The 17,855-nt window shown below is 49.1% G+C and overlaps 1 protein-coding gene across 1 annotated transcript in view; it reads left to right on the top strand.

The window, feature by feature from the left end:
• MED27 (mediator complex subunit 27) overlaps positions 1–16,988 on the top strand; it is a 602,008-nt gene extending 585,020 nt beyond the window's left edge. The window contains exons 7-8 of the mRNA XM_069237101.1: positions 10,061–10,138; positions 16,328–16,988. Coding sequence (XP_069093202.1) covers positions 10,061–10,138; positions 16,328–16,462 — 213 coding nt within the window. The 3' untranslated portion in view covers positions 16,463–16,988. The remainder of the gene's footprint in view (positions 1–10,060; positions 10,139–16,327) is intronic.
• Positions 16,989–17,855: the final 867 nt, after the last annotated feature.

The following is a 17,855-nucleotide window of genomic DNA, read 5'->3' as shown; positions in this document are numbered from 1 at the left end:
GGTCGCACACTGTCGTTTACAGACAGAACATTTCCAAGAAATGTTCAAAATCCTTCCAACCAACTTGCAGCTTTACTGATAAAACAATATGATTTATTAACAATCTGCGAAAATCTGGTTTCTGAAAATATATTTATTTTTTGCACATGGCCAAGTAAAGTGTTCTGATTTGTTTTCACCCTATTAAAATATTTTTTTATCACACAGACGTACAAACAATGGGCTTTCACAACTACTGAAATATATTTTGAAATGTTTGTACAGTTGACTTAGCTATTTAAATGTGTGGTAGGAAAAATCTGACAAAATCCTGGAACTCTGCAGTCAGAAGGAAAATTAACTGCAAGACAAACTGACTTCTGACCTCTGTCACTGAACACAGAGAAAATGTGCCAAGAACAAGATTTAAATGCATCTTTATTGTTCCAGCACTTTCTTACTGAACAGAACACCTGTTCTTTGTCAACTTGCCAGAAGGGGTGAGTACAGTACATTCTTAAAATAGCTCGACCTGATGAAATATGACTCTCCATCCCGAGTATTCAAATACATTTTTGGGGGCCTATTACAGCATCTTGATTTTGTACATTTGGGGTTATTTTGTCCCATATTTAAGTTACTCCATTTTAAAGCATCATCCTGAATGAAGCAGAGTGTGATCTAAGAGTTACAACGCAGAAGTCCTTCTCCAGGGTCACGTGCCGAGAGAAGGGAGGCGTGGAAGGAGAAAGAGAGACTCACGTAAATGACACTGGACCTGATTCCACCATCCTACTGCTTACGGGCTCCCATGAGCGGAGCCTTGATTGATCGACCCAGCAACCCTTGAGCATCAACAGGCATTGGAGGCCCACCCACCAGTCTTACCCAGTATGCGGCCTTCTGAACTATACAAACCACATGCACTGCTCAGGGGTCCCTACAAAGTATATGGACCACATGCTCTGCTCGGCGGTCCTTACAACCTATATCACCCACATGCACTGCTTAGGGGTCACTGCAACTTACATGGATCACGTGCACTGCTTGGTGGTCCCTACAACCTATATGGACCACGTGCACTGCTTGGCGGGCCCTACATCGTATATGGACCACATGCCCTGCTTGGCAGTCCCTACAACTTATATGGACCACGTGTACGGCTCCGCAGTCCTTACATCCAATATGGCCCACATGCACTGCTCAGCAGTCCCCTCAACTTATAAGAGCCACATGCAGTGCTCAGAGGTCCATACAACTTATATGGCTCATGTGCACCACGCAGCGGTCCCTGCAACTTATACAGACCATGTGTTAGGCTCGGAGGCTCCTACAACTTATATGGACCATGTGTAAAGCTCAGAGGTTCCTACAACTACTATGGACCATGTGCGCTGCTCAGCGGTCCCTACAACTTATACAGAGCATGTGTACTGCTCAGAGGTGACTGCAACTTATACAGACCATGTGCACTACTCGGTGGTCCCTACAACGTATACGGACCACATACTGTGCTCAGAGGTCCCTACAACTTATATGGACCATGTGCACTGCTTGGCAGTCCCTACTAGTTAGATGGACCGTATGCATTGCTCAGTGGTCCTTACAACTTAAGGATCTGGGAAAAAGCCTTACGCATGCATGGCGTAAGGGAGAGGATGTGGCGTAACGGCCTGAGCTGCCGACTAGAGCTGGGGCAACAGGTTCGATTTTCGGCATCAGCTCAACATCCTGTGATTCTGGGCAAATCACTTAATCTTCCTACGCCTACAATTCAGCGCCTTAAGACCCTTATGCGTGAGTTGCTGCGCTATACAAATCCTGGATTTATTTATATTCTCTGTCTCCTTCACTTTTTCTTTTTAAACTTAAGTCTTTGTTTTTCAGCATGCTTCTTTTTCCCTCTTGTTTCTCTTTCGATATTCGTCTTTACCTCCCCCTTTATCCTTTCTCTCCTCGTCCCTTTCATTACTCTCCCCTCATCTTTTTCCTCCTTTCTCTAGCTTGTCCTGAATCTCCTCTTTCGTATGATTAGGCTTCTTTACGCTTCTCCCTTTCTCTCATTGCCGCTGTTCTCTCGCTGCTTTCCTCCCTCCTTCCTAGTTCTTTCATCTCTTTGCCCGCCTTCCTTGTTTCGTTGTCTTCCCCCTTGGCCAATTCTCTCACCCTATCTGCTGTTGTAGCTCTTTGCTGCCATTTCCCAGCCTCTCCCGCTTCCTTTGTGCTTGGCTTGGCCTTTGATCTCCCAGCAGACTCCTCTTTGTCTGCACTCTTTCATTGTGGGAGAGCTGCCTCCTGCGTTTTGTCCACAAAAGGTTGTTGGCTGGCCCCAGTGGTGCCGCAGCTTTCATCTTCTGTGGGGGATCTCATTAGCGTTTCGGTAGGGGGGGTGACCCATGCCTTGGCGCGTAGTGAAGAAATCCCTCTCTAAAGAAATGGATTGCACCACACTCCATGCCACACAAATGACATCCTTCCCTTCATTTTTGGGACCCCTGAAACCTTCCTGTGCACCCTGTGGTTACCTCCAAAGGGTAGTTGTACTGGGAGAGAAATAATGTTGGCACTACACCAGACTAGGTACCGTGCCAGGATGCTGCAGTTGCGGCCAGTGGCCAAGGGAAACAGCCGTTACAACGCGGTCAGAACCACGCATGCCTTTATCATGCATGCTTTTACAACGCGTGTGTCTTTACCAATCACGCATCTTTACCACGCAGCACTGAAGCAGGTCTTCCTGAGAACGCTCACTGCTTGGGCAGACAGCTTTTTATCTTCAACTATAGATGGCCTGGAGATGGCTCCTGGCAACCAAGCCCCATTAAACAATCTCCAAGGCACCAAGTTCTCCAGTAGCAAGACAACGCCAGAGCTGCAAAGAGTACTGAAAAGGGTCAAAAAGTTCTTGTTGATCAGTGTCAGCAGGAGATCCTTCTGCGCCAGAATCGCTTCAGGTCTGCAGGAATTCAGGCTGGTAAAGTGGTCTTAGCATGATAAGAATGTGCGAGAAGGAAGAAAGTCCTTGCATGATATACTGTTGTGTAAATAAATGAATAACCAAATCTGCATGGAAGGGCAGCTAATAAAAATAAAAAAACATCTCCACTAAAATGAAGCTTTGCTAAAATATAAGAGGAATAAAAATGGAATGTAAGTAGGCGCAAGGGTCCAGGCCCAGAGCTGAAATAATGCGCCTGTATGAATGGTAAATCAACCTAACGACAGTGCCATGGGAAGGGCAAATATTCTCGGTGTGTGTAGGGTCAGGTGGCCTCTGAATCTTCAGGGAGAAGTTGAGTCTCTCAAAGACCAGTTCTTCGCATGAGCTTTGACTAGGGGTAAGGTCTGTCTGCTGGTGATACTCTGCAGAAGGCAGGAATGTGTTTAGGATGGCTTTACAAGACTGCCCATCATGAAACCATGTGTGGCAAAACGCAGAAGCCCCAACGTTCCAACTCCGTAAAAAACATTTTGTGGAAGAAATGTGTATATATCCCAGATCAGCTCTCTGAGTTTTTACTTTGTTCCACTAGCGGCAGAGCTGTAGGTTGTGACCTACATGCCTGTGGATTCATGGATCTATCCAGGGCTGAGAACTTTGTGGGAAGTATGTGATGTTACTCATAATCACAAAGCTCTGGCCACTACACCTTTCATCTTCTGTTGCTCTCGTCCCTCGTCTTAGGGGCCTTAATGCCTTCCTTTAGCAATTGAGTCCTTGTTCCCCATTTTTCATCTTTTGTGACGTAAATTAAACCCAGAGTTATACTTAAAACACCCCTTTTCCTACGCTTCTCTGTTTATTCTCACCAACATGGACACCTAATCTATAAATTCTAATCCTCATCTCGGATTATCCCATCCACTTGTAAATCACACCCCGCGGGCCCTGACCGAAATCACGATGACCTTGCCTGACTTTCAAACTCTGGTCTCTTTAAGTGGCCCCTGTTCTGTGTCTTTGCACACTGTGTCCTTTACATTCACAAGTCCCTGTGTTCCGCTGCGGATATCGCCTTGTATCCTTCTTTTAAAGAGCAGGATGCACATCTGCCCCCGAAATGAAGACAATCATCCACCACTCCAAGTGTTGGGGAGTAGAGCGCACAGTCTACTTATTCCTTACATGCTCTTCCCCTTACGACTGTGTGTGTGAGTGTATGGTATTTCTATAACGCAAGCCTAGCCAAAAGGCAACAGAGCCCCACATAGGGTCAATGCAAGCACAGGTAACGAGTAAGAGGAGATTAAGCTGGGTTGCGGATGATTAATGCATTGTGATGTGTTCTTTGAAAAGGAGCATCTTCAGCTCTTTCCTAAATTAAAGATGCTTTAGGGCAGACCTGATGGACACACAATATCTTGTTCCAGATCCTGAGTACATAGATGAAAAAGGCCTGCTGTCTCGTTTTCTTTTTTGACACTTCTTATTCTGCAGTCTAATGGTGTCCTGGCCTCACATGTGCCGAGACCCACCAGAGATGGTGAATTTGCCTGCAAGATAAGCGGGGGTGCTGACCGTGATGGCTTTCTAAATGATGCAGCCGGTTTTGAAGGTCGTGGTGGTCGGCAAGGGAAGCCAGTGGAGTTCCATCACGGTGATGTGATCACATTTCTCCAAACCCTAAGTGAGACATGCTGTGGAATTTAGGATGCCTCTAAAGGGTGCAAGTGTGGAGTCTGGAAGGCCATGAGATAGGGCATTGCCACCATCCAGATGCAAGATTCCAAGGGTTTGAATAACAGATCTGAAGTCGCTTTGTGAAAGAATTGGTTAGACTTTTGTTAGATGGAAGAGCCGGAACCAGCCCTTCTTTGTTTCTTTGGCGATGTTTTCCTTGAGGGTAAGGTTGGCATCTGGAGTGAACCAAAGTGATGTGGCATTGGGTGAAAGTTGGAGTTTGAAGCCATCTAGCCTTATTCCATATCATTGGGCCAGGTTAGCACTGTGATTATTTTGCTTTTGCCAAATGGCAGGAATTCTGTCTTGGTTGTGTTGAGCTTCAGGTAGGTGCTAGATATCTAGATATGGACGGTGTGCAAGCAGTGTCTGAGGCAGAGGAGGCTTTCAAGTACAGTTGTGCATCACCAGGATACTGGTGAATCTTGATGGTTTGATTTGTGAGAAGAGCACCAAGTGGCCCATGTAGAGATTGAAGATGACGGGTGATAAGGAGCTTCTGTGACCGGGATGTGTCACTGTAAACAACAGTGGTAGGAGGAGACCATTACTTTATAAAGGTACCTTTCAGAGGAGACCACTGCTTTATAAAGGTACCTTTCAGAGGAGACCACTGCTTTATAAAGGTACCTTTCAGAGGAGACCACTACTTTATAAAGGTACCTTTCAGAGGAGACCACTACTTTATAAATGTACCTTTCAGCCAACAGCTTTACACCGTCTACTGATCTAGGGGCAGTAACATTAGAACAGATCTTAACATGTGTCATAGCCTCCCACCCCTCCCTTACTGGTATAGTTTGTTGGCCTTTCATCTTCCTTTACCACAGGTCATCGCTGTCCTTAAAATGGTCTCGACCTCACCTCTTTCTGTCCTCAAATGATCGAACCTTTGGTTTTTATCTCCAGAATCATTTTTGCTCTTTCTAAACTCTCCAGTCTATTCCTGGTGTGTTCCCATAGCCTTCCTAGTCAGCAACTGTTGAAAAGAAAGATGGCGACCCCTTCTCTGTCTGCAGGCACTGCCTTGTTTCTCAAATGTATTTTTTTTATCAAAACCCCTGGAGCAGTTTGTCTAGCTGGCTTACTCATTGCCTCTTCTTACATGACTTACTCACCTCCTTCAGGCTGGCTCCCATTCCCCCCCATTGCTGAGGGTAAGTCTGTAACGCTCGCCCACACAAACTTCACGCTTTCAGCTTTGGGGTGCTTTTCCAGTAAGGATACGTTTAGACTTCATCTCTATCACAGCCTCAGGAGCCAGATTCCGGCTGCTCAATAATAAGATGATGTATCTCATCCTCCCATCCCACACCTCCAAGTGACTATAAACACGATGGTCATAGGCTACTTATCAAAAACAACAAGTGATGGACGGAATGCTGAACATTGTCAAACACTCACCCCCAGTCACAGATCTGGGTTTAATCCATCGTTCTTTTGCTCACCATGCCACCCCAGTTTGGACCCAGCCATATGCAAATCAGTCTTGACCCTGTTCCTCATGGGAACAGTCCAGCCCGAACTGCCAAGCCATGTCCTCCCTGGACCGGAAACAAGCATCCTGGGACCGGTTTCGGAAGCTACTTATCCCCCACGTCACCAGTCCCCTTCTGTTCACCAGTAACTTGCCGGCTGGCTAAGTGCTGGGCACAGAGGCCACTTTAAGCTCCCCACATTGGTGCTGAAGGTGATTCAGTCATTCCTCCTCTCATATTGCTGACACCAGCTCCTATTCGATTGCTGTGATTCACTATCCTCTGCATCCAGTCCTCCACCCCAGTCCATCTTCTGGCTTATGCCCACTTCACTGCCAACAGTCCATGGACCCGTACACTGGAATGCCACCAGAGGCGACCTCAGGCCCCCTACTGACATATAGTCCCCTCGCCCACATGTAGACCCCTCGCTGACATGTAGACCCCTCGCTGACATGTAGACCCCTCGCCGACATGTAGACCCCTCGCCGACATGTAGACCCCTCGCCGACATGTAGACCCCTCGCCGACATGTAGACCCCTCGCCGACATGTAGACCCCTCACCGTCATGTAGACCCCCCTCACCGACTTGTAGACCCCCCTCACCGACTTGTAGACCCCCCTCACCGACTTGTAGACCCCCCTCACCGACTTGTAGACCCCCCTCGCCGACATGTAGACCCCTCGCTGACATGTAGACCCCTCGCCGACTTGTAGACCCCTCACCGACATGTAGAGACCCCTCGCTGACATGTAGACCCCTCGCTGACATGTAGACCCCTCGCTGACATGTAGAGACCCCTCGCTGACATGTAGAGACCCCTCGCTGACATGTAGAGACCCCTCACCGTCATGTAGACCCCTCACCGTCATGTAGACCCCTCACCGACATATGTAGACCCCTCACCGTCATGTAGACCCCTCACCGTCATGTAGACCCCTCACCGACATGTAGAGACCCCTCGCCGACATGTAGAGACCCCTCGCCGACATGTAGAGACCCCTCGCCGACATGTAGACCCCTCGCCGACATGTAGACCCCTCACCGACATGTAGACCCCTCACCGTCATGTAGACCCCTCACCGACTTGTAGACCCCTCACCGACATGTAGAGACCCCTCACCGACATGTAGAGACCCCTCACCGACATGTAGAGACCCCTCACCGACATGTAGAGACCCCTCACCGACATGTAGAGACCCCTCGCCGACATGTAGACCCCTCGCCGACATGTAGACCCCTCGCCGACATGTAGACCCCTCACCGTCATGTAGACCCCTCACCGACTTGTAGACCACCTCACCGACTTGTAGACCCCTTACCGAGAAGTAGACACTTTGCAGACTTGTAGACCCCTCACCGACATGTAGAGACCACCTCACCGACTTGTAGACCCCTCGCCGACATGTAGACCACTCTCACATCCCAGTTCCTCAGTCTGGAGCCACACGAGTGCTGGTCCGATACATCAACCCACAGCACTGAACCGGGTCCCAAACTACGTGGCTCCCATGAAATGTCACCTTCTGTGTGAGTTACTGAAGCCACCTCTCCTCCCCAACAGAAACTGCTGTGAATATGAAAATTACTCCTTAATGTTGTTTTTATCAGCATCTCTTGTTTCATTCTCATCTCCACTCAAACTGCAGACCTGTTCTGTGGAACATGACTTGTTGCTGTGCAAAGCTCTTCTGCTGGAAGTGCTTATTATGCCTTTGCAATTACAGATTGAAAAGTGGCAGAGGAATATGACAGCACTACACTGCACTTGTAAAAGCTAGCTTCAGTCTGTGGCTCACCTTCCTAACACAAGACACTTTTTATGCCTGGATTTTGACAGTGCAGCTCTCAAACAAACCAAGAGCTTACAGTGTAAATTGTGTGGGCTTTGGGTCCACCCTTTTCAGCCATTGGCTTTCTTCAACCAACCTCTTTCAGCCGTTCGCTTTATTTAGACTTTGTCAGTCATGTCTTGGCTCAGCCCAGTGACTACTCACTATTCACAAAATGCTATTGGCTGTTAGGTTGTATGTTTCCACCTCAGCTCGAGTGATTGCACTGAACTGCATGAAGGGACTTCTTTGGGACTATATCTAACTTTTTTAAATGCAAATAAAACAGGACTGTTCATCTTCCAATTTTGTTTGTCCTTAATGTCGTTACACAGCATGTATTCACCATTAAACCTAGACCTCTTGGCTTTACCACTGCTTTTGTTTATTAGGTTTAAAGTAAAAAACTACATGTGAAGATCATGACAGGCATGTGGACAGAAAGGGCTTGATTCAGTGTTACCAACATGGCTTCACTGTAGGGACACATTTGTCTTTAGTAAATGAACTCACCACATTTTCATGGCACAACAGCCGTTTTCATTTGGGGCCCTTAGTTGATGTAGTGAAAATCTAATCAGCCCTTTCAGAGATATAAAGCAAACTGTGACTCTCCAGTGCGCTTGTCAAAGTATGTATATTTTTCAAGCAGTTTGCGAACACCTGACAGCGCACACACAACACAGTGCATGTACGCAGGCCAATCAGAAGTGTTTTGCTCTCAATGTTCGCAAACAATGGGAAAACAAAAACAAAAGGAGCTCTGTGTGAGAGCCGATGCTGCTGTGTTCCGATGCTGGCAGCCGATGCTGCAGTATTCTGATGCTGGCAGCCGATGCTGCAGTGTTCCGATGCTGGCAGCCGATGCCGCAGTGTTCGATGCTGGCAGCCGATGCCGCAGTGTTCGATGCTGCAGCGTTCGATGCTAGAAGCCGATGCTGCAGCGTTCGATGCTGGGAGCCGATGCTACAGTGTTTGATGCTGGGAGCTGATGCTGCGGTGCTCCGATGCTGGCAGCCGAGGCTGCAGCCCGCTCACTTTAGAATAGTTCCACCTCACCTGCCTAACACCCCAGGAAGAAATGGTAAAAAGAGATTGTTGCCCGACACCCTTGTCAGGGTTAGAATAAGTGGCTAGTCACATTCTACCCCTGCCTTGCTCAAGGAGAGGAATTTGTTGGGAAGGGGATTGGCATCAACGCACTTTCATCTTACCCAAGGGTGGGAGGACATTGCAAAATTATATTGAGGTGCACCTTCTCACCATGCAATTGGTGAGAGGGTGGGAAAGTGCTGCTGAAGCGCAGGGGGTGTCAATCAATCAGTGCTGTGGTTTACAAGTACTATTACTCTTGGGTGTATCGGGCGCGCGAGGTCTCAGTCGAACAGCCAGGTCTTCAGTTTCTTTCTGAAGTCCGCAAGGGAGGGTGCTGTTCGTAGCTGGAGGGGTAAATGCTGTTCCAGGTCTTGGCTGCGATATAGAAGAAGCAATGGCCACTGCTGCAACGGATGCTGGTGGAGGTGGATGTGGGAGGGGTGTGCGAGGGCCCGGGAGGTGGAGCGCAGGTGTCTTGCAGGTTGATGGCAGTTTTGGAGGTGGTATATTTATGCTGGTTCTTGATTGTGTAAGGCTTTGTAGGCTTGCTTGAGGATCTTGAACTGGCATCTCTTCTGAATGGGGTGCCAGTGGATGTTTTGTGAGGTGGGGAATGTCCTGCATGGTCTGGAGTCTCTAGAAGAGTTGGTGGAGATGCTGGAGTAGAGTGTGTTGCTGTAGTTCTGGTGACAAAGGCCTGGGTGATGGTCTTTCTGCTGTTGACTGGGGCCCTTCTGAAGATTCTGCGTAGCATGCGGGGGGTGTGGAAGCAGGAAGAGACGACTGCATTGATTTGTCGCTTCACGTTAAGTTCGCTGCCTAGGAGGATGCCGAGTTTCCATGCGTGGTCTGTGTGCGGTACATGTTCAATCCCCGCTCTCGTTGCCTAGTGGTGAGGAAGGAGTTTACCCCCATAGCTTTGCCGAAGTGAGAGCAGCAACCAAAGTATTTTGCATTTTTGACTAAAATCTTCCAATATATGTTTCCATGCAGGTGACCGACCATGCAACAACAGCCCTGTTGCATTACCAGCTTCCCCAGATGCCTGATGTGGTGGTGCGCTCCTTCATGGTAAGTCTCAGAGAAGCGGACTTGCCAGCTGTCTCAAGTTGTGTGACCAGGGCAGAGTAACAGGAGTGCATGGTCACTGGGCAGAATTGTGAATGGATGACAGAGCAGCAGCCTGGATTATAACACATTGGGGGTAATTTTGACCCTGGCGGTAAATACTGCCTACCGCCGCTGCGTCGGCCGCCAAAAGACTGTCGCCGCAGCTACCAGTCGGATTTCCACCAGAAGGATGGCAGGAATGTGGCCATGCCGCCGGATGGCGGTAAGGTGGTGCTGCTGCCAGCAGCAGGGCCACGCCAGTAGACCACAGCAGACCATATATGACCCGTGATACAGCCTGGTGGTGTTCTGCTGGTGGACGCTGCTGCTGGCAGCAGCGCCTGTCCCGTCTCCTGCCGGAGGACCCCCTGACAACAGTTAAGTCGGGTGCTCTGAAAGGGGAGGTGAGTGGGGGGTGTTGTGTGCGTGTGTGTATGTCAGTGTGTGCGTGAATGCGGGTGTGTGTTGCGTGTTGTATGTGTGTGCTTGTATGGATGTGTATGTTGTGTTGTGTGAATGCATGAGCTTGTATGAATGTAAGTGTGTGTGGATGTGTGTGTGAATGGATGTCTGCATGCGTGGATAAATGTGGGAATGAGTGTGTGAATGTGTGTGTCCATGTATGAATGAAGGAGTGTGAATAAAGGGGGGGATCTGGAGAGGGGATGGGGGAAACTTGGAGGGGGGAAGGGGGCAGGGAAGATCCCTATCAGTGACAGGGAAGGAATTCCCTGTCACTGATAGTGCCTACCACCATGGTTTTTGTGGCTGTATGGTTGCCATGAAAACCATGGCGGTAGGCGGGGTCCTAATCCCGCAGGCAGGCTTGTGACGGCCTCCGGCCTGGAGACTGAAGTCTCCAGTTCGGCGGTTGTTACCGCCGTGGCGGGCGGTGTGGTACATTGGCGGGTTGGCTTGAGCCAAACCGCCAATGTCTTAATATGGAGAAAAGTACCACCAGCCTGTTGGCAGTACTTTCCTCCATATTAACGCCATCCGCCGGGGTCATAATGACCCCATAATGTGCCTTGAAGAGGAGCTAGAGAAAACCACAACGTTAGGGCTAGAGCAGTGGCTGCATAACTTGTAATAGGGACAAGGCAGCCTAGACCACCTCTTGGCCCACTCCGGTAAAACTTCACTGACATCCAGTGCCTACGAATGACTGGAACATGGTGAACTACAGTGTACTCCCATCTCGATTTAAAAAAAAAAAAAAGTGGCCCACATTTGCATACTGCGCCTTTTCACAAAACACTGCTTCAGTGTTTTAAGTATTATAAAAAGAAGGGGAGGGTTTTCTAAAAGAGGCATGTTTTCTTAACTTCACTGTGATTAAAAACTGCAAATGCTGCAGGACTCTCTGCACGGTTTAGTACACACTAGTGAAGCACACCTGAATCTAAGTGAGGCCACTTCTGCTCACGCTGCAGACATTAATGGGCCGGCCCAGTGAGGGCCTGGAAATAGCACCTCCACCCCATTGGTAAAAGGGAGGTAAAGAGACCCAGCTGCCTCCGGTAGGCCGCTCAGGCCTCCAGTGAGCTGCTGGTGGCATCAGAACCGTAACTCGGCCTCCATGTTGCCTAGAAAGGTGGCCCACAGCTGCAACTCAGATACCTGCCCATCACCCGAGTGCCGGCCTTATCAATACGACCCTGCTCTACAGCAGCCTGCCAAAATGCAGGAGATCTTGCTCCCTCACTACACCCAGATGATGATTGGCATGTGTGTGACCAGAAGAAGCAAGGAGGTCAGTATTCTCTACCCCAACATCTCTCTGCCTAAGAAACATCTGCCTCAGCCTCACAAGCATTGTGGTGCTGGGCAGTGCTACATGGAGACATCGCCTTGAGGCTACATGGAGACATCGCCTTGAGGCCAGCCACTGGGCCATTAGAAGGAAGTTCGAAGCCATCCTCTCCGTGGTTTGGCCAGTAGCAGGCAGTCCCACTGGTGCATTCAGGGTACATCCTGGTGCGTCCTGAGCACTGGGACACATCCAGGCCCCTAAAACCCCTCAGCCCCCTTCCTATGTCCACTGAGACCTCCCAGGACAGGGGTGCCAGCTTCTACTGAGGCCTTCCTAATGCCCCCCCGGAGTTTCATCCTCTAAGGAGGGAGGAAAGACACTTCAACTGAGGCAGTGAGGGGGACAGTATCCTGTGGTCCTCTCGGCTCCACGTGGCTGGGGCTATGTCTTATGGGGAACAGGGTCAAGACTGATTTGCATATGGTTGGGTCCAAACTGGGGTGGCGTGGTGAGCAAAAGGATGGTTTAAACCCAGATCTGTGACTGGGGTGAGGGGTTGAAAAGTTTCAGTACTCTGTCCATCATCCTTTTGTGTTGCTTAAAAATCTAATCTACATAAAATAACACAGAAAGGGAAGAAAAACTTACTTTACGAAGGGACTATCTGCAGCCTGGCCCATGGGAGAGGAGACGGCACCGAGAAGGCCCTAGAAGTCTGCGGGTTTAAAGCAGACAGTGGTCAGCGGCTCAAGAGACACATCATGTAGGGGGACCCTCACCTCGCTCGGCGTGGGACAGATCGCTTGAAAGATTTATGTAACGCACTGTTACCCAGAATGATGCCTTGGCGCTATGATCTGCTAGACAAAGCGCAGGGAAGCTCGCCCTTTGTGCGCGATGCTCGGCTCTGTGGGTCCCTTGAGCAAAGCTGTACTGTGTCTGACTCCAGTCTCAGCGCAGTGACGCTCGCCTCTAGCAATGGAGTGGGCGCTAAGGGTCCCTTGAAGGAGCTGTACTGTGTCCGAGTAGACAAAGCGCACTGAAGCTCGCCTCTAGCAGCCGAGTGAAGGTTGTGGGTCCCTTCTGCGAGCTGTACTATGTCTGACTCTAGACTCAGCGCACTGAAGGTCGCCTCTAGCAACGGAGTGGGCGCTAAGGGTCCCTTGAAGGAGCTGCACTGTGTCTGAGTAGACACAGCGCACTGAAGCTCGCCACTAGCAGCTTAGTGAAGTCTGTGGGTCTCTCACGCGAGCTGTACCGTGTCTAGCGCCTTCCTTGATTCGATCTTCCCCTCTTTGCGTGCTCGCCCTCCCACCACCCGATCTGAAGCACATGGCAGCGGCGCTTGTACTTCGAGCCGCTTGGTCCCTGATCTCATGTTTTTCTGCAGAATCCGCCGAGGGACGGCCGAGTGCTTTTCAAGAGCTGGTATCGACTTTCCCGAGGTTGACTGCCAGGGCCAGGAATCAAGGCGAAGATGTTAGGGTTTCTATCGATGGTTGCAGCAGAGGTCCCAGGTCCCCCCTGCGCTTGGCTGCTCGGCACGTGGTGCACGTGCATGCGCGTGCACGTCTACCTCCTGGCACTCCAGGGCAGAGCAGCCGAGGGATGCCACAGCCATGCTGTCAAAAGAAATATTTGCATATGTTAATGGAGACACGGCTGGGTGAAGTTGAGCATGTGATTGGATGAAAGGCGCCTGTGCGCTGTCACCATCCATTATTGTAAAATGGATGAGAAAATTGAATTCTTTTTTTTTCCTGAAGGGATGTTTCAGTTTGTGGTAAGTGGGCCCTGTGCAACCCATAATTAGAAAGTGTTTGGCCAGGTTTATGCGCCATTGGCTGCTGAATGAGGCGTAACCGGGCCACCCTTCGCTGGTATGATAGATGTCACTGGACCTGTATGAGAGCTGTAGTCCGAGCTGTGGAGTTGTCTGCTTGCTTCAGCCTCATCTTTTGTCGCCTAGAGATTGAGGCATAAGTATGGCTCAGGAGAAAGAGTGCCTTGAGGCTTGAACACGTTTCTGTCAGCAACAAAAGTGCTCCGGGATTTAGCGCACAAGTCCGCTTTCGCAGCAAGAGTTCTTTGGGGCATGAGGTTTTGTGGGTAGCAGGAGAGCTTTGAGGTTGAATGTACGAGTTTTTGTGAGCAACAACAGTGCTTTGAGTTCAATGCCTGAGTTTGGTTGAGCAGTAAGAGTGCCTTGTGTTGAATGCCTGAGTTTGGATGAGCAGCAAGAGTGCTTTTTGTTGAATGCAGGAGAAGCGGTTAAGCAGTAAGAGTGCCGTGAGTTGAATGCTTGAGTTTGGTTGAGCAACGAGAGCGCCTTGAGCTAAATGAAGGAGTTTGGTAGAGTAGCAGGAGGGCTTTGATTTGAATACATAAGTTTGGATGGTCCGCAAGAATGCCTTGAGTTGAATGCATGAGTTTGGTTGAGCACCAAGAGTGCTTTTTGTTGAATGCATGAGATGCGGTAGAGCACCAAGAGTGCCTTGAGTTGAATGCTTGAGTTTGGTAGAACAGCAAGAGGGCTTTGATTTGAGTATATGAGTTTGGGTGGGCCACAAGAGAGCCTTTGGTTGAATGCATAAGTTTGGGTGAGCAACAAGGGTGCCTTGAGCTGAATGCATGAGTTTGGTAGAGCAGCAAGAGTGCCTTGAGCTGAATGCATGAGTTTGGTAGAGCAGCAAGAGTGCCTTGAGCTGAATGCATGAGTTTGGTTGAGCACCAGGAGTGCCTTGAGTTGATTCATGAGTTTGGTAGAGCAGCAAGAGTGCCTTGAGCTGAATGCATGAGATGCGGTTAAGCAGCAAGAGTGCTTTGAGTTCAATACCTAAGTTTGGTTGAGCAGTAAGAGCGCCTTGAGTTGAATCAATGAGTTTGGATGAGCAGCAAGAGTGCTACTTGTTGAATGAATGAGATACAGTTAAGCAGCAAGAGTGCCTTGAGTTGAATGCATGAGTTTGGTTGAGCACCAAGAGTGCTTTGAGTTCAATACCTAAGTTTGGTTGAGCAGTAAGAGTGCCTTGAGTTGAATCAATGAGTTTGGATGAGCAGCAAGAGTGCTTTGAGTTGAATTCATGAGCTTGGTTGGACAGCACAAGTATTTTAGGATGAATGCATGAGTTTCAGTGAGCAGCAAGAGAGCATTTGGTTGAATACATGCGTTTGGGTGAGCAGCAAGAGTGCCTTGAGCTGAATGCATGAGTTTGGTTGAGCACCAGGAATGCCTTGAGTTGAATGCATGAGTTTGGTTGAGCACCAAGAGTGCTTCTTGTTGAATGTATGAGATACAGTTAAGCAGCAAGAATGCCTTTCATTGAATGCATGAGTTTGGTTGAGCACCAGGAGTGCTTTGAGTTCAATGTCTGAGTTTGGTTGCGCAGTAAGAGTGCCTTGAGTTGAATCAATGAGTTTGGATGAGCAGCAAGAGTGTTTTGAGTTGAATTCTTGAGCTTGGTTGGACAGCATAAGTATTTTGAGATGAATGCATGAGTTTCAGTGAGCAGAAGAGAGCATTTGGTTGAATGCATGCGTTTGGATGAGCAGCAAGAGAGCTTTGTGTTGAATGCATGTGTTTGGGAGAGCACCAAGCGTGCCTTGAGTTAATGCATGTGTTTGGGTGAGCACTGAGCGTGCCTTGAGTTGAATGCTAGAGTTTGGTTGAGCACTAAGAGTTCCTTGAGTTGAATGCTTGAGTTTGTTTGAGCACCAAGAGTGCCTTGAGTTGAATGCTTGAGTTTGTTTGAGCACCAAGAGTGCCTTGAGTTGAATGCATGAGTTTGCTTGAGAACCAAGAATGGCTTGAGCTGAACGCATGAGTTTGAATTTGCTACAAGAGTGCCTTGGGATAGAACGCATGAGTTTCATTGAACAGCAAAAGTGCTTTAGCTTAAATGTTTGACATTCAGTGAAGCAGCAAGAGTACTTTGGGGTTGAATGCATGAGCTTGGTTGAGCACCAAGAGTGTTTGTGGACCAAATGCATGAGTTTGGATGTGCAGCAAGATTGCTTTGGGTTTGCACACATGCGTTTGCATTAGAAGCATGAGTGCTTTGGCGGTTGTGTTAGACTTAAGAGCAATTTGGGGCTACATACATCTGTTAGGGTTACCAGCATGGGCTCTTTGTTGAGCACTTGCGTTCTAGTGAGCAGCGTGAGCTGCTGTGGGTTGAATTTGAGATTCTGTTAGCAGCAAGCTCAAGGGACAATCTGAATGAGTATGTCAGCCATCTTGTGACCTTGTGGTTTTGCGCACGCTTCTGTTGATGTGAGATCGTCGAGTGGTTGGGCCCAGGGCCAGGGAATGTCCTGCATCCCGGGATCATTGAAGCTGACAGGAAGGCGCCTCCGCATTCTGTATCTTTCACTTCTCAATGCCCTTCTCTTCGCAGACCTGGTTAAGAAGTTACATCAAGCTGTTCCAGGCGCCCTGCCAGCGCTGCGGGAGGTTTCTGCAAGATGGCCTACCACCGACGTGGCGGGATTTCCGCACCCTGGAAGCCTTCCATGACACATGTCGGCAATAGGGGCTGGACCAGTGACGCGGACAGCGTCCATCGTTCAAGGGTTTCTCGCAAGATCAAGGGCCCTGTAGCACTTCTCTGAATCAGGAGTCCGCTATGCAAAGCCTTTGATCCACCATCTAACCGTAAACGCTGGTGTCCCTGCAGGATCCACCTTGGACGACCAGCCCTTCTTCTCTGTTATTGTAGATGCTTTTTTAGCCCTAACCATAGGCCAGCCTTCTAGAGCTGTAGGCTTCTTCAGTCACACTCCATTGGTGCACCACGCAATGTTATTTCCAGCAGCGCTTGGTTACTTCTCAGAGGATGAAGCTACTCTTCTCTCAGTGAGAGGAAGGTTGAACCGGCTCAAGCCAACAGTGTCCAAGCCTCTTCGTGCTGGACAGCAGGCCACGTAGGCCACGCCTGCCCACTTTCTATGTTCCCAACATGGCTGTTAATGTTGGTTGAAACAGCTCATGGGGTATTCCATTTTTGTAAGGGGGGGATTTTGATGGCAAGTATTAAATAAACAAGGAAAAGATTGAAATGCAAGTGTCTTTCCGTCAGTTTGTCCTAGAAAGAAACAATGTGTGTTGTTCCCCATTCTGCTATCCGCTGGAAGTTTTGCGCTTCTGAGTCAGTCCAGTCAGCTCCTTCCAGGCTGAGTTCGGGGTTACTTTGTTTTGGCGCGTTCCATTGCTGACCTCAGAGTCTATGGTTACTAAGAACCTATATGTGACGTAGACACACATGGGTGGGCTGGAGCTTCCATTCTTCCCACAGGAGCTGTCACTCACATGTTGGCGCATCAGGGCAGGAACAGTGGAAGGCATTTCACCCACGTTTCTCCCACTCAATTTTCTTTCATTAAGAACTCTTAGAACTTTTGCAGTTTAATGGCAATCCCTTTATTTCCACAGTCAATTGCAGCATTATTCACTTGCATGGAGGCTCGCTGGGAGCATGTTATGCCCAAATGACCTGGCATTATTCCAACAAAGAAAGGCCTCTGTGCGTCTTTAAGAGGTGGTCTCTGTCTCGGAGCCATGGGACCCTCCTGGGTGTTGGCTGCAATGATGTGTGATCCCTTCCTGCAGGTGGGGTCTGGTAGCTGTCTCCTGACTCTCGCCCAAGATGGCCCCATCATAGTCAGCCCAGTACATAATGCCCAGATGTCCTGACCTCATCGTGCCCCTCCACATCTCTTTCCAGGTACCTCACCATGGCTGGGAAGCTTGGCATTAGTTTGTGGCTTTGGTGTTTCGCTTCGAGCATTTTGTTTTTATTCAGCATTCACTTTCCGTTCATACTTTGAGGGTTTCTTCGTGACTGCAGGCAGCAGCATTTCTTTTCAGATAGCTGCCGTGACCCTGTCCAGCTTCTGGTGAGAATTGAGCATTACTGGGACTTCAGG

The sequence above is a fragment of the Pleurodeles waltl genome, chromosome 6 (assembly GCF_031143425.1).
Source record: "Pleurodeles waltl isolate 20211129_DDA chromosome 6, aPleWal1.hap1.20221129, whole genome shotgun sequence".
Taxonomy (NCBI): domain Eukaryota; kingdom Metazoa; phylum Chordata; class Amphibia; order Caudata; family Salamandridae; genus Pleurodeles; species Pleurodeles waltl.
Note: the sequence above shows the minus strand (reverse complement) of the source record. Positions and strands in the feature narration are given on the sequence as shown.